The sequence below is a fragment of the Cucumis melo genome, chromosome 11 (assembly GCF_025177605.1).
Source record: "Cucumis melo cultivar AY chromosome 11, USDA_Cmelo_AY_1.0, whole genome shotgun sequence".
NCBI lineage: Eukaryota > Viridiplantae > Streptophyta > Magnoliopsida > Cucurbitales > Cucurbitaceae > Cucumis > Cucumis melo.
Genome location: NC_066867.1, coordinates 9,865,617 through 9,879,878, shown reverse-complemented (window position 1 = coordinate 9,879,878; position 14,262 = coordinate 9,865,617). Strand labels below are relative to the sequence as shown.

At 35.6% G+C, this 14,262-nt stretch overlaps 1 protein-coding gene across 2 annotated transcripts; it reads left to right on the top strand.

Moving 5' to 3' along the window:
* The first annotated feature begins 10,520 nt into the window (after positions 1-10,520).
* On the top strand, positions 10,521-13,555 carry LOC103495942 (APO protein 4, mitochondrial). Of its 2 annotated transcripts, none has more exons than XM_008457619.3 (3): positions 10,521-10,838; positions 11,624-12,061; positions 12,511-13,555. In XM_008457619.3, the coding sequence occupies exons 2-3, from the start codon at positions 11,802-11,804 to the stop codon at positions 13,253-13,255; spliced, it is 1,005 nt and encodes a 334-aa protein (XP_008455841.2). In that variant the 5' UTR covers positions 10,521-10,838; positions 11,624-11,801; the 3' UTR covers positions 13,256-13,555. The 2 variants fall into 2 exon arrangements, with proteins under 2 accessions (XP_008455841.2, XP_008455842.2); XM_008457620.3 differs by having other exon boundaries at positions 11,606-12,061.
* The last annotated feature ends 707 nt before the right edge of the window (positions 13,556-14,262 follow it).

Below are 14,262 nucleotides of genomic sequence, written 5' to 3'. Positions count from 1 at the left end.
TTAATAAGTTTGAATACGTTTAAATCAACACCATTGAAGATAGCATTTATGGCTCTTGCATTTCCAACTGAAACTTGTTCTTCAACATCTGTCCAGTCAATTTCTGGTTTTGGCACTAATACTCCATTCACAGTGACCATTGGAGGTTCATAACCACCAACAAGTGTTGTCCATACTTTTCCATCCAAGGTTTTAATGAAAAATATCATGCAAGGCTTCCAATAAAAGTAATTTTTACCATCCAGTACAGGAGGACGTGAAGCTGATGGTCCCTCTCTGATTATCTCCATGATCTAATAACCCGCTCTGATACCAATTGAAAAGACAGTGAGATAATCAATTAAGTCTTCAGATAATACTAAAGCTAATAACAGTTGTAATAGCTAGAGGGACAGCAGAAGAGAATAACACATGAAACTTTGTTAACCCAGTTCGGCCAATATTGCCTACGTCTGGGGAGCTGCGTACAGCCCTGATGAGTAATCTTTATTAATATTCACTTGAGTTAATATACATCGATACAGCATATGGTACTCTGTTCAATAATATAACTTAATAACATGCGTCTTGACATCAGACTCCAGGCTCCCCCTGAATTACTTATCTTCACGATGTCTAGCTTCAGGCTCCCCCTGAACACATGAGTGAATATCTTTGGCAACATCTTTTGATCCATCTAAAGATCCCCGTGATCATACCAATCACTTGTTTCGTCTGTTACTGATCAATTATTGTTACTACAATCAACATGACGACCTCATAGACATAAGATCATCGTACCTTTGGAACCCAGTAGCTTCTGCGAATGATCTTGACGTAAAAGATCTTTTTCAACTTGTGTTTTTTTTTGTTTCTTTGTCGCACACATAACAACTACATAACGTCCTATTTATACACATATATAATATATGTATAAATCTTTTTTTCTCAACAAGATTCCTAGAATAGTGGAAAATCTTTTATCTCTTAAATATTTCATCTTTTAATTCATTAATCAAAGATATTTAGTCAAAGATATTACATAAAATCTTTTAGACAAAAACTCTAACAACTTTGAATATTTTTTCGATGTGTGTTCATATACATTTAAATATAGGGATTTGCAAATATTCCTCCCTAAGCCAAATCTACTTCGCCTTAACATCAATGAAAAAAATCATGACAATGTCAATGAAGAACACGATCGTTTGGTTCGTGAAATAAAGATGAATGAAGAACATGATTGGATTGCACATTACTTAGTTGATATTATATTATCTCGAAAAAATTATTATCTTATTTATATTTTGTTGTTGGAAATCAATTGTTTTTTTTATAGTCATGTATTTACATTTCAAGATATTTGTGCTTCTAAAATTGAATTGTCAAAAAAGAATTAATACAAAAAAATGAAATTAATGTTTAGTTTGAAGAAACTAAAAAATTAATAATTTCAAGATAACGTTCGATTGATTTTAAAATATATTTTTGAGAAAAAGATTCAAAAATGTGTATTTGTTTAGGAAATTAGTTCATAATGTTAAATAGTTTTTATGGTAATTTGATCTAAGTATAAACATTATTAATATAGTACAAACCAAACATAATTTTGTATATAAATATTTATAAAGAGGTCAAACCAAACATTTAAGTGTTTAGATTTTAAACTCATTTTACAAATAAAAAAAAAAAGAATTTTCAAAAAATGTATTCTTGAAAAAACATTTTATTTCATGGACAATCCAAACGGACCCTTAGTAAGTGAGGGTTTGAGAAAATTTTTTGGGAAAAAGTCACAAGAAATCCACGAAAAAATAAACAGTAAGTCATAACACATGAAGTTCGACACAGTGAATTGTTAATACAAATCGTGTAACCATCACAACTTAAATAACTACTCAACAAGCTATCAATTGTATCACAATCATAAACGTAAGGTTATTTTGAGACCTAAGAATCTCCCTTTGCTGATCTGGGATTTGCTCTCTCCAGTATCACGCGAGTTACCTGGGAGTTACACTCCACCAGCATCTCGTTAACATCGTTCCCACAGCGAGCACTACAACGCCATATGCTGGAATCATTTCGCAACAAGCCCCATTCTGAGACCTAAGAATCTCCTCTGTTGACCAGAGGTTCGCACTTAACCAATGTCACACGAGTTACCTAGGATTTACACTAGCACCTCGTCACATTCCATCTTTCTCCACCTAGGACTCACTTTCAACCAATCTCACATTATAATCTCGCCTGGACCTGGGATTGGCACTCAGCCAGTTTCTCGCGTATGATTGTTTTTTCTTTCGTCAGACAATTAATACAAACAGAAAACAGGAAGGTTAGCTTCCCAATGTACTTTCTTTACATAATATTTTAGTGGTAACAATATTATACAGTAAGAATCAACGAAAGGCCACTTTCATCAACCAGATACCTTTCCATGTGTCACGATTACAAAAATATCATTAACTAATTGTGGAAGTCATGCATTAAAGCCTTTCTTCCATTGATGGAAGATTCAGAGATATTTTACTTATGAAAGATACTCAAGAAAAGGACAAACATTGTTATAAAGATACTCGTTTGTTTAGGATGAGCTACTTGCACATTCATTCATAACTTGTAATAAACATAGAAAACAAACAACAATAAATAAAAGTTTAGCAATCACATTGAATCTTGGTTTTTTACTTACAAATATACTTTAGTCTCAATCCCTTCCTTTTTTGTCGTTGGATTTCTTTTCTCGCCTAGCAGTTTTCTCATCTGTTGTTCAGCTTTTCGAACCTTCCTTGTCACTTTCATCAGAAAATCTAACTCTTCCGAAAACTCCCTTTTCCTCTTTGGTCTTTGGCCCCTTTATACCTCCCACATCCAAGGGTTGTTTCAACGCTTTACACGTGTCTCTTTACTGACTCGCCGCACCATGTAGCCAACTCAAACTCAACACGTGGGCTATCTGGCAATGGTGATTGGACTTTTCCTCAAGATGCACACCTTATCTCTTTGAGAAGTCAAACTCTTAAAATACCTGACCCTCCTATCTTCTCAGGAAGCTGCAGACATTTGCTTCCTCTTAGTGAGTGGTCAAGTCATCCTGACGAGACACTTTGTAACGCCCCGAAAATTTAAGGTAAAATTTTTTCTCGTTTTATGTAAAATGCAAGTTGATATAATAATAATATAATATTAATTATATTATTATTATTAATGTTTATTGGTTATAATATTAATATTATAAATATTATTATAAATTAATATTATAGAAATATTGTTATTTCTAAAACAATAAAATAAATTATTATTTATTTAATATTAATATTTTTAATATATTATTATTATTACTTTATTATTATTATTATTATTTATATTTAATATATATATTATTATTTAATTTAAATTATTAATATTATATAATTATTAAGAATTATATATATATATATATATATAATAAATTTTTTTTTTAATTCAAAACCCTAACCGCGCGCCGCCTACCCCCCCCCCCCCCCCCCGATTTTTCGTCTTCTCCTTCTTCCTCCCCGACGCCGCCTCCGTTTTCCTCTTCTCGTCCGCCTCCGTTTTTCTCTTTCTCTTCCGTCTCCATCCTTCTCTTCATCTCCGTCTCTGTCCTCTGCCCTATCTTCATCTCCGTCGGTGTGCGTAGCCTCGCCGGACGTTCGCCGCGGCCTCCATCCATCTCCATTCGCTTCCAACCGCCGGCAGCCGATAACTCCCTCTCTCTCTCCATTTCTGCCACCACCGTCAACCTCTCCGTCATCAGCTCGTGTTTCCGACGCCGACACGCCGTCGTTCGCCGGAAGGAAGAAGCCCCAGAACCGTGCTGCCATTTTTCGTCCAACCCGACCCGGTTCCAAGCCGTACCCGAGCCGCCATCCTTTTCCGAGCCGAGCCCCAAGCCGAGCGAGCCGCGAGCCGAGCCACGAGCCGAGTGAGCCGAGCCGCGAGCCGAGTGAGCCGAGCCGCGAGCCGAGCAAGCCGAGCCGAGCCGAGAACCAAGCCGAGCCGAGCCGAGCCGAGCCGAGCCAAACCGAGCCGAGCCGAGCCAAGCCGAGCCGAACCGAGCCGAGCCGAGAACCAAGCCGAGTTAAGCCGAGCCGAGCCGAGCCGAGCCGAGCCGAGTCCAAGCCGAGCCGAGCCGAGCCACCTGAGCCTTCCTTCCTCCACTTCGGTTCACGGTGAGTCTTCGGTAAGGATTGTTTTGATGAATTCCCTAATGTTACCTCGTCCGATTCGAGTTTGAATGTTGGATTAAGATATGGCCCTACTTTTCTCCCTTGAAGGTAGTACAGAGTTGACGCTTAAGTTCTCGGGTTTCCGCGGCAGACCTGGTTGGAGATAGTTTCCTTTCCTTGGGGTGAGTCAACGGATGACCTTTTAAAACAACTGCTACTAACGTCATCAACTAAAACCGTTGTGTTTTCGTTTAGGTTGATCTGTTGGGCGTGGATTCAATCGAGGGGCATAACCGAGTATCAGGTAAGGGTTTTCCTACTACTGGACCCCGAGTCCAGGCTGAAACCGTAGTAATCCACAGGAGATTACACGTTTGTGACTATACTGAATATCTGTATGCGTGTTGACTGTTAAGTACTGATACTATATTTTGTCTGATGAAAATATACTGTGACTGCTATTTGTGGATTGAGAATTTATGTTGATGGACCCTAAACTTACGGTTCAGTATGTAGTAAAACACCGGTCTGGATGTGGTTCATGGAATTTGGACGGGGATGGACCGTGAGTCCGGTTTTGGTTGGTTAGTCGATTGGACTTAGGGTTTTCCCTATTGGTGTGCGAATCGGTAATGCATATAGCAACTGAGGGTGTAGATGTTTAAACTTATACTATCTGACTGATAAAGCCTATGGCGGGACTGTGATATGAATGCCGTTGGGATGTGATTGATGTAGACAGTTTAGTTTGGACTGAGGGGTAACGGTTAGCTTCATCTATGGGGTAGTGTGCCTTACGGATATGTGCATCCTTCGGGAGCACTAGACTGATATGTGCATCCTTCGGGAGCACAAGACTGATATGTGCATCCTTCGGGAGCACTAGACTGATATGTGCGTCCTTCGGGAGCACTAGACTGATATGTGCGTCCTTCGGGAGCACTAGACTGATATGTGCATCCTTCGGGGGCACTAGACTGATATGTGCATCCTTCGGGAGCACTAGACTGATATGTGCATCCTTCGGGAGCACTAGACTGATATGTGCATCCTTCGGGAGCACTAGACTGATATGTAGGGTACCCCCGAATAGGAAGTTAACTGTTGTCCCCTAACGGGCCCAGTAGTGGGTCCCTTACTGGGTATGTTTATACTCACCCTTTCTCTTCTTTAACTTTTCAGGTAGGGGTACAGCGAGGGGCAGACCGACGAGAGGCAGGAAGGATGCGTGAAGGCCATATGGACGCGTCTGATTTTCTTTCGCTTCCGCTATGTATTTTGTCAGAATATTTTGATTGTGGTTTTTGGACTGGTGACTTGACATTTTATCTTGTGATTTTTTTGAATTATTTAAAATAGGGCCCGAAACTGTCTTTTGTAAGGTTTATACTGTTTTAATGAATCGTATCTGGTCCGTTTTGAATTTTACGTTGAATGGTCGAGTTTTGGTATTTGGTAGTGACCTCAGCTTAGTCCGGAAAAGTTGGGTCGTTTCACACTTCCTCACCTCCTTCCTTAAGCGTATGCACTTTTTCTCACATTACTATGCTAAACACCTAACTCTTGACGTCCAACGCATGCTTCTTCCTCGTCAGCTTATTCTTATTGTGTTGTTTTCCTTCTTGCGCTGGAACTTAAACTTAAGCACTTCTTTTCGCATTGCCTTCTGCCCCTTTGCATGTTCCCACGCGAGATGTCCTGTACTCCTAGTCGATATGACTTTCCAACAAGGATCCTCTCCACTCTAAACTTCCTTTCTTCGAGTCAGGGCCTCATGCACACTTCTTTTGCGAAATGTATTTTATGGTTAGGAATCTCTATGTTCAGTATCCTTGTTGCAGGGTCTTTATCGCATTGGCAGTATGCAATCAAGGCCTTACATTAATAGATCACGTAGAGGGACTACTAATGGATCCCTTATTGGGTATATTTTTATATACTCACCATTTTTCTATGTTTAATATTTCAGGCAAAAGTAGAGGATATTGAAAGCTGATGAGCGATAGGAAGGGCCTGTGACATGCCTTATGGGAACTCAGTTTTGCTGCTTTTCATTTATTCATCTTTAGTCCTTTTGATTTTAAACATTTTATTTATTTATTTTTCATTTATTTTCTTTAAAGGTAATTAAAACCAGCTCGAGCTTATTTCCATGGTATTTTATGGATTTCGCTAAATTTTGTTTTATGAACAGTTGTTTGAAAATTCTTTTTTAAAAAAATAAAATAAATATTTAGTTTTCCTCTTTACAAGAAAGTATCGAATGTTATTTACCTTTTAAGTAATGACCTCACTTAGTCTAATAGTTTGGATTGTTACATTATATATTTAATTTGGAAAAAGAATTAGGATTAGAAAATGGTTTAGTCCCTAAACTTTTTATCTTGTTCTATTTTGATCCTTGAACTTAGTCCCTAAACTTTTAAAAATAGCATTTTTTGGTCTCTGTCGTTAAGATTCTGTTAACTCTAACAAATGGCTTCAATGTTTATATAACTAGGTTGCCAAATAAGATAATAACTTTTAATAATTTAGAGTTTTAGTTTTTAATTAAAGGTTAGATGATAAATTGATGTTTTTTCAGAAAACTCAAGAAGTCACTATCTTCAAGATTTTTATCGTCAATATTTTGGCGCATTGTCATTCTTACTTCACTTTTCTCAAATCATATGCTAGATGCATTTTGTCCGCACACAATTCTTTTTATGCCTCAAGTTTAGCATATTTTGTGATTCATTAGGGTGTTTTTTTCTTTCTCCAAATTTTGTTTTTTCCTTCCTTTCAAAGATTTTGTGATTCATTGTTGGAATATTTATTTGCTATTTTGTAGAGTTTATTTGTATATATGTTGTACTTATTTTATTTTTTCTTCTCGTTGATGTTAACACCAATATGTTAAATTTTATTTTATTTTTGGGGTCTTTTAAAAAATATAAAAAAGCGACAAAATATTTGCACTATATAGAACAATTTCGAAAATCGAAAAAGCGCAAAGGCCCATACTGGAAAATACCAAAAATGCCCCATCAATCACTCTGTTAACAACACGCATAATATATTTGGTACACAATCATTTAGATTTTGCTATAAACGATTTTTTTTCAATTCTTTGTACACGATCGTTTAGATTTGGTTACACGATCGTTTAGATTTGATCATTTAGATTTGACTCTGAATCTAAACGATTTTTTTTTCAAGATTTGGTACACAATTGTTTACATTTGGCTAAACAATTTTTTTGCTACACGATCATTTATTTTTTCAAGATTATTTGGTACACGATTATTTAGATTTGGTTAAACGATTTTTTTAAGATTTTTTTAGTACACGATCGTTTTTTTTTTGTTTGTACACGATTGTTTAGATTTGATTACCGCAATTTAAGCGATTTTTAGGATTTTTTGTACACGATTATTTAAATTTTGCTATTTTTTGTACACGATCTTAAACAACCAAATAAAAGTTTGAAAAAAATAGATCTTTTATATTTGATACACAATTTTGAACCAAATAACAGTTTGGAAAAAAATGAAAAGGAAAAGAAGAAAGACATTGGAAAGAAAGACGATAAAATTTGCAGACGAATAGGTGAAGAAAGACAATAAAAGGGAAAGATAAATCTGGAATATTTAAAAAATTGTTAACTATATGGGCTTTGTTACACGGGCCATAAATATTTTACCCGTTTGTTATATTTATGAAAATTTCCCTTTATTTTGTATTCTATTCAATGTCATTCTTTTTATTTCTTTCAAGGTTTCAATTTGAAAAAAAAAACAAATAAATGGTGGAGAGTCAGAAGGGATGTGAGAGATTTAAGTTTTTGAGAAAAAAATGTTGGAATTTGTGTCCTAAAACTCGTACTTTGTTATTTGATTCAATAAATTTTATTATTGAATGTTATAATCTTAAAACCAATAAGTTAAGAAAACCAATAAGTTAAGGTCTTGAGGCTATTTTACTGAGTTTGTCAAATACACTTGAACTTTATGTAGAGACATAAACATGGATTAAGTTCAAGTTAATCCATAGTGTTAATCCATGTTTATGTCTCTACATAAAGTTCAAGTTAATAACCCAAATAGTCTATAGTGTATGAATAAGGTTAGGCACTTTATTCTGGATAAACACTATGGATGCAGCCCACTCCGTAGTTAGTACAAACGATGTAATCCTGAATCGTTCATGTAGAGACATGAGAGTGGGAGCATCCTATGTAAATGGTTTGAATAAGACTGGAACCACGAAATAGTCACTTTTTGTTATAACACCGTAAACTATAAACTGACTATTTCAATTATGATGACCTAGGTAACTTGATCTTAATCCTGAGTTAACTATGAACTTTTGTTCATTCGATAGTATCCTTAGATCTGCATAGGTGAGGGCAGCTCATCATCGTTGGCCCAATAAGCCTCCCATTTCAGGGATAAGACCGAGTGGATAGCTAGGGACATAGGTGCAAGACAGATAGCTAGGGACATAGGGTGCAAGACCGAGTGGATAGCTAAGGACATAGGGTGCAAGACAAATATATATGATATAAGTCGGTAGATATAAACTTTAAGCTTTATGTTTAAATATGATTTAAATAAATATGAATATAGACTCATATTTAAGCTTGGAAAGTTTTGAAACGGTAAAAGTTGTAAAAGTCAATTTATTGACTTTTAACTTTGAGAAACAAAACTTTGACCGGATTTATATTCAAATATGATTTGAATTTTAAGAAAATGAATGCAGATTCATACTCGGGAGGTCAGAATTAGTCAAGACGGGAAAAATAGTAAAAAGTCAAAAAGTTGACTTTTGACTATGAAAAGTCAAAGTTTGACTTTGACTTAATTGGTCAAATGACAAAAATGCCCCTTTGACTAATTACTTTATTAATCAACAGTTAATGGGAAATGTGGCAGATTATTGTGAATTTGAAGTCACTAATTTCATTAAGAATTAATGGATTAATTAGATGTTGAAAATGCATGAAATAATTTGCATGTAAATTTCATATAAAATATTTCTCATTACAGAATGAGAGAGGATGATGTTTTTCTGAAAAACCACCTAAACGATATACTACCTCCCTCTTTCTCTTAAAGTTTTACTTCACAAAACCGAGTCCCACAATTCTGTTCTTGGTCCTGAGCTTAGTAGGTTAACTTAGTGGTTTGTCCTTGCTCGTGATATTCAGGCAAAGAAGAAGCTTTGGATCAAAGAAGAAGTTCATAACTATAAAAGGTAAGTTCATCGTTTACCTCTTATGCTCTTCGCTTGGGTCCATCGCATAGCACATGCATGACAACTTCTAAATCATTTAGATGCATATAGAGTAAAGCATGATCTTTTTTATTCCGCTACAACATGTCTCTTGTTGTTTTTTCCATAAAAAAGAAAAAAATTAGTTTTAAATTTAGATTTATGTGATTTAGGTGTGTTGATTATGTTTCTTGCTTGTATAAAAGATTTGTTGAATAAATTAGCAGATTTCTTAGTCATTTACCAATTTAATTGATACAATGAATTTATAATGCATCCAAATATTTTTTTCGCTGCGATTTCTTTTCATCGTCTTTCTTCTTTTTTGATTTTGCAATTTCTTTCAATCGTTTTTCTTCTTTTTTATTCCGTTTTACATTGTTTAATATTTGCATCCTCTTTCTTCTAATCTTTCCATCGTCTTTCTTCTTTTCTTTTTCTTTTTTTTTTATGTCGTTTAAATTTGGATAACCAAATCTAAACGATCGTGTACTAAAAGAATTAAAAAAATCATTTAGCCAAATCTACGATCGTGTGGACAAATCTAAACGATCGTGTAGACAATGTAGACAAATTTAAACAATCGTATAAAAAAAATAAATGATCGTATAGCAAAAGAATTTAAAAAAATCGTTTAGCCAAATCTAAACGATCGTGTAGACAAATCTAAACGATCGTGTAACAAAATTAAACGATAGAATTGAAAAAAATAAAGTATAGGCATATCTAAACGATCGTATAACAAACAATAGCCAAATCCAAATTTAAACGATCAAATCTAAACGATCGTATAACCAAATTTAAACGTAACCAAATTAAACGATCGTGTAACAAAATTAAAAATTGAAAAATAAATTGTAGCCATATCTAAACGATTGTATACCAAATAGCCAAATCTAAATGATCGCAAATATATTACGAGCACGTTATTGACGATGTAGTTGACGGAATACTTTTGGTATTCTATACCGTGCATTTCTGTGTTTTTTCCATTTTCAAAATTATTTAGTGTAAATATTTTGTTTTTTTTATATTTTTGAAAAGAGCCTTTTTTTTACATATATATTGGGTTTCATGCCTCACGTGCAAGCGAAAAAAAAAATAAATTTCTTTTTTCTCTTCTTCTTCACACAAACCGGTCGACCCGCTGGTTTTTGTTCGCGACGCCGTTCCCTCGCCGTGGACAACCTCCCTCAGCTGACTCCCAACCGAGCCGCACACCGTCACTGAGTCTCCGCGCCGCCCGAGTTGGTTTTACATGTCGGTTGTCCTTTCGCAAGCCGGTCCGACGCTGCCGCCTCAACCACGCTTTGTCCACCGCTCCTCCCCGTCGTCGAGCACCGCCAGCCGCCGGGTTTCGCCTCCTGCCGCCGACGCCGATCATCGGATCTGCTAAGTGGATGAGCTTTGGTAAGATTTTGGTGTTTTTTTATGGGTCTTTGGTGCTTTCCTGCGACGGTTTGGTAAGTAATTAAGGGAACTAAGTTGAATGCTGATTGGAAGTGTTTTGGTAAGGTTAATAATAATTTATGTGATGCTATATATTGATTCAAGGAGGAGAACTGGGTTTTGGAGAGTGAATTATTTACTCAATTATTACTGTGTGGTTGTAATTTGAGGTAAGGAATTTACTATCGAAGTCACAGCGGCTATATATTGATTCAAGGAGGAGAACTGGGTTTTGGAGAGTGAATTATTTACTCAATTATTACTGTGTGGTTGTAATTTGAGGTAAGGAATTTACTATCGGAGTCCTGGATTGTTATAAGATGTATTCCTACTGTATATGTGTTGTGATGGGCTGATTTATGTTGCCGCTGTGACTGCTTTTGGACTGTGAAAGAGTATCATGAAATTTGTTCTTGCATAGATCTTTCCAACTCAACCAGTGAATTTTCATACAGTTTTTCACAGAACCCCACCAAAACATGGACATAGCAGCGATTACAATTATTCCAATTAATGAGCATTTTTGTTCACGTAGTTGTTTTTCCAAAATGTTTTCAGATGAGGGATTAGGTGAAAGTTATAAAAGCAATGAAGATTGTTGTTCTGGCACAATGCATCGAAAGATGTTTCTTTTAGGTTTGATAGTTAATCCTAGGATAGTTTGTAATAAGTTGCTTCCGCTGTAGTATATTTTTCTAATTGTTGTTTTTACATTTTTGTTTTAATAGTTTTATTGAAAAATACAGGCTCCTTATCCTAAAAGAGAAATGGCTGTTACACTGTTTTGCCTCTCGTCTCTGTAAATCTGACACTCAAGGACTCTTGGAGTTGAAGTCCAAGAATTGGATTAAGACCTGTAATTTATGCCTTCAAGTTTGTCGCTCATCTTTTCCCTAAGATTAGGGAAAGTTTAGGGTTTGCACCATGAAAACTATGGCTTTTATGGCTATTAGAAGGAAGTTCAGGGACAATGTTGTGCAGGAATTCATGCTACAGCGGTGCTACAGCTCTAAAGTCAACTTGAAGAAACTTCGTCCAATGATTTTGAAGAGAATTCAAGATCGGGCAAAAAACTATCCTATAAAGGGAATGACTCCAGTGGCACAGCAAGTCCTTGAAGCTAGGGCAATGCTTATACATGGAGTTTCCACTCTTCTCAAATCATTTCCAGTTCTTTCTTGCAAGTTAGTGTCTCTGGGCCGGAACAAACTCTCTTCAGTTTTTCTCTTTCTTTTTGTTATGATGTTACTCTGCTTCCTTTTCTTTTTCCTTTCTCTTTATATAGTTTGTATGTAAATTGTATGAATGGACTAGTATGTGTATTAGAGTTTTTCCGTTTTGTCATAAATGCTTAGTGGCCTTGATTTTCAGTATGATGTTTCTTGACAAGTAGCCCATATAAGAAATTTCCTGCAGTTGAAGTAAATTGAATGAATTCAACAATATATATATTATCCGGATCTTTATGCCCCTAGGACCGTCTGTTAAGCTTTTTTTTTTTTTTTAGATTGAACCATCTTAAGGTGTTAATATGAATGCTGCTTGTAGAACTCCTAGACTCTTGTGTTAGCATGAATACATCTTTGTGAATGCTGTTTCTGATACTCCTACGATCATTGTATTATTTTTGTAGATATTGTCCAGAAGTATATGTTGGTGCGGAAGGTCATCTAATACGAAGTTGTGGCGGTTATAAACGTGGTGCCAAGAATCAGGTTCATCAGTGGATCAGAGGTGATTTGAATGATATCATTGTCCCAGTAGAAGCATTTCACCTCCATCACATGTTCCAAGATGTTATTAAACATGATGAGAGGTTCAACTTTGAACGTGTTCCAGCAGTAGTCGAGCTATGCTGCCAAGCTGGAGTCAATCCAGATGATAAAGATCTGGCTTCAAGCACTCAGAATTCAGCTGAAGGTGGTGGCTCAGGCATGGATGAACCTTTTTCAGATCACGAGATGATGCTTTTAGCAACTGAAACTATCAGGGCATGGGAAACACTTCGGACCGGTGTGCAGAAGCTGTTAATGGTATATCCAACTAAAGTCTGTAAGTACTGCTCAGAAGTTCATGTTGGGCCATCAGGACACAAAGCTAGACTTTGTGGAGTTTTTAAATATGAGAGTTGGCGAGGGTCCCATTTCTGGGAGAAAGCAGATGTAGATGATTTAGTTCCTCCGAAGATCGTTTGGCATCGGAGACAACAAGATCCCCCTGTGCTTGTCGACAAAGGGAGGGATTATTATGGACACGCACCAGCAGTGGTGGCTCTTTGCACGCAAGCAGGAGCCATTGCACCATTTAAGTATCACTGTATGATGAAAGTTCAAGGCCTATCGCCCAGAGTCAACTTGAGCTATGAAATGTCCTTTTGACGGACATCATGTGGAGCATCCCAGAACTTGTACACAACTTTCAGGTGACTGTGCCTATTTATTTTCTTTCTTCCTGCTTTATCTGTTGGGTTGTTCTTTTAAGCTTATAGAAGGAGAAAAATGGTAGAACATCACTGAAAGGCTACTTAGGAAAAGTTATTGAAAACTTTTGTAGTTCACAAAGTTGAATAATTTTGAACCAGGTATATTGATAGTCGAAACTAAGTTGATAAAGCAATGTTGTACAATCGTCTTATTCTCTTAATCATAAATATGTATCAGGTCGATTCCCCGTCTCCATTTAGCTCGTGAACATAATTTCTTTTTTACCTCCATTATTTTCTAACAGGAATTCTCTGTTTCGTTACCGGGGCGTCAAAGAGTGGGAATTAATGATGATCAATAGAAGAGTTCTAGTAAACTAGTTGTAGTGTTAGTATTATTTTGATTTAACTTATTACATGCATATGAAATCAGTGGACTGTCAAGTTTTAACCATCGATAATTTTAAGGGGACAAAATTCATTTTTATTCCTCAACTCAGTCAAATTTTATAACTTCTTCATCCAATAAACCTAAATCAATAAGTATTGGAACTTTAACTCTAATTTCTTTTGAAGAACGTATTACAATGAGTTTTGGGTGAAAAGTTTAAGAAAAATATGAGTATTCAATAAAAAAATCAAGGTTAAACGCGTAAAATTTTGAAACCAAAGGACTAAGTTGAAATAAATCTCAAGTCTCATTAGTAAAATCGTAATATTTTGAAACTAATTAAAGACTGAGTTGAGACTAAAAATCAAAACTTATAATAATTAAAGAAATATTTAGAGAAATCATCTCTTAAAAGATGTTTTACATAAATGTCTCAAAATTTCATTTATTTTTTCAATTAAGATTTCATATTTTTTAGGTCCATTTTAACCTTCACATCAATTATAAATAAAATTTATTTTTGAGAATATATATAATATAATACCATAATTATATATACCACATTTATTATC

Excerpts from the sequence above, each read along its gene's own strand:
- LOC103495942 (XM_008457619.3), top strand. The coding sequence starts at position 11,802 with ATGAAAACTATGGCTTTTATGGCTATTAGAAGGAAGTTCAGGGACAAT. Across the intron at positions 12,062-12,510 it reads TTTCCAGTTCTTTCTTGCAA|ATATTGTCCAGAAGTATATG; the intron begins GTTAGTGTCTCT and ends TTATTTTTGTAG.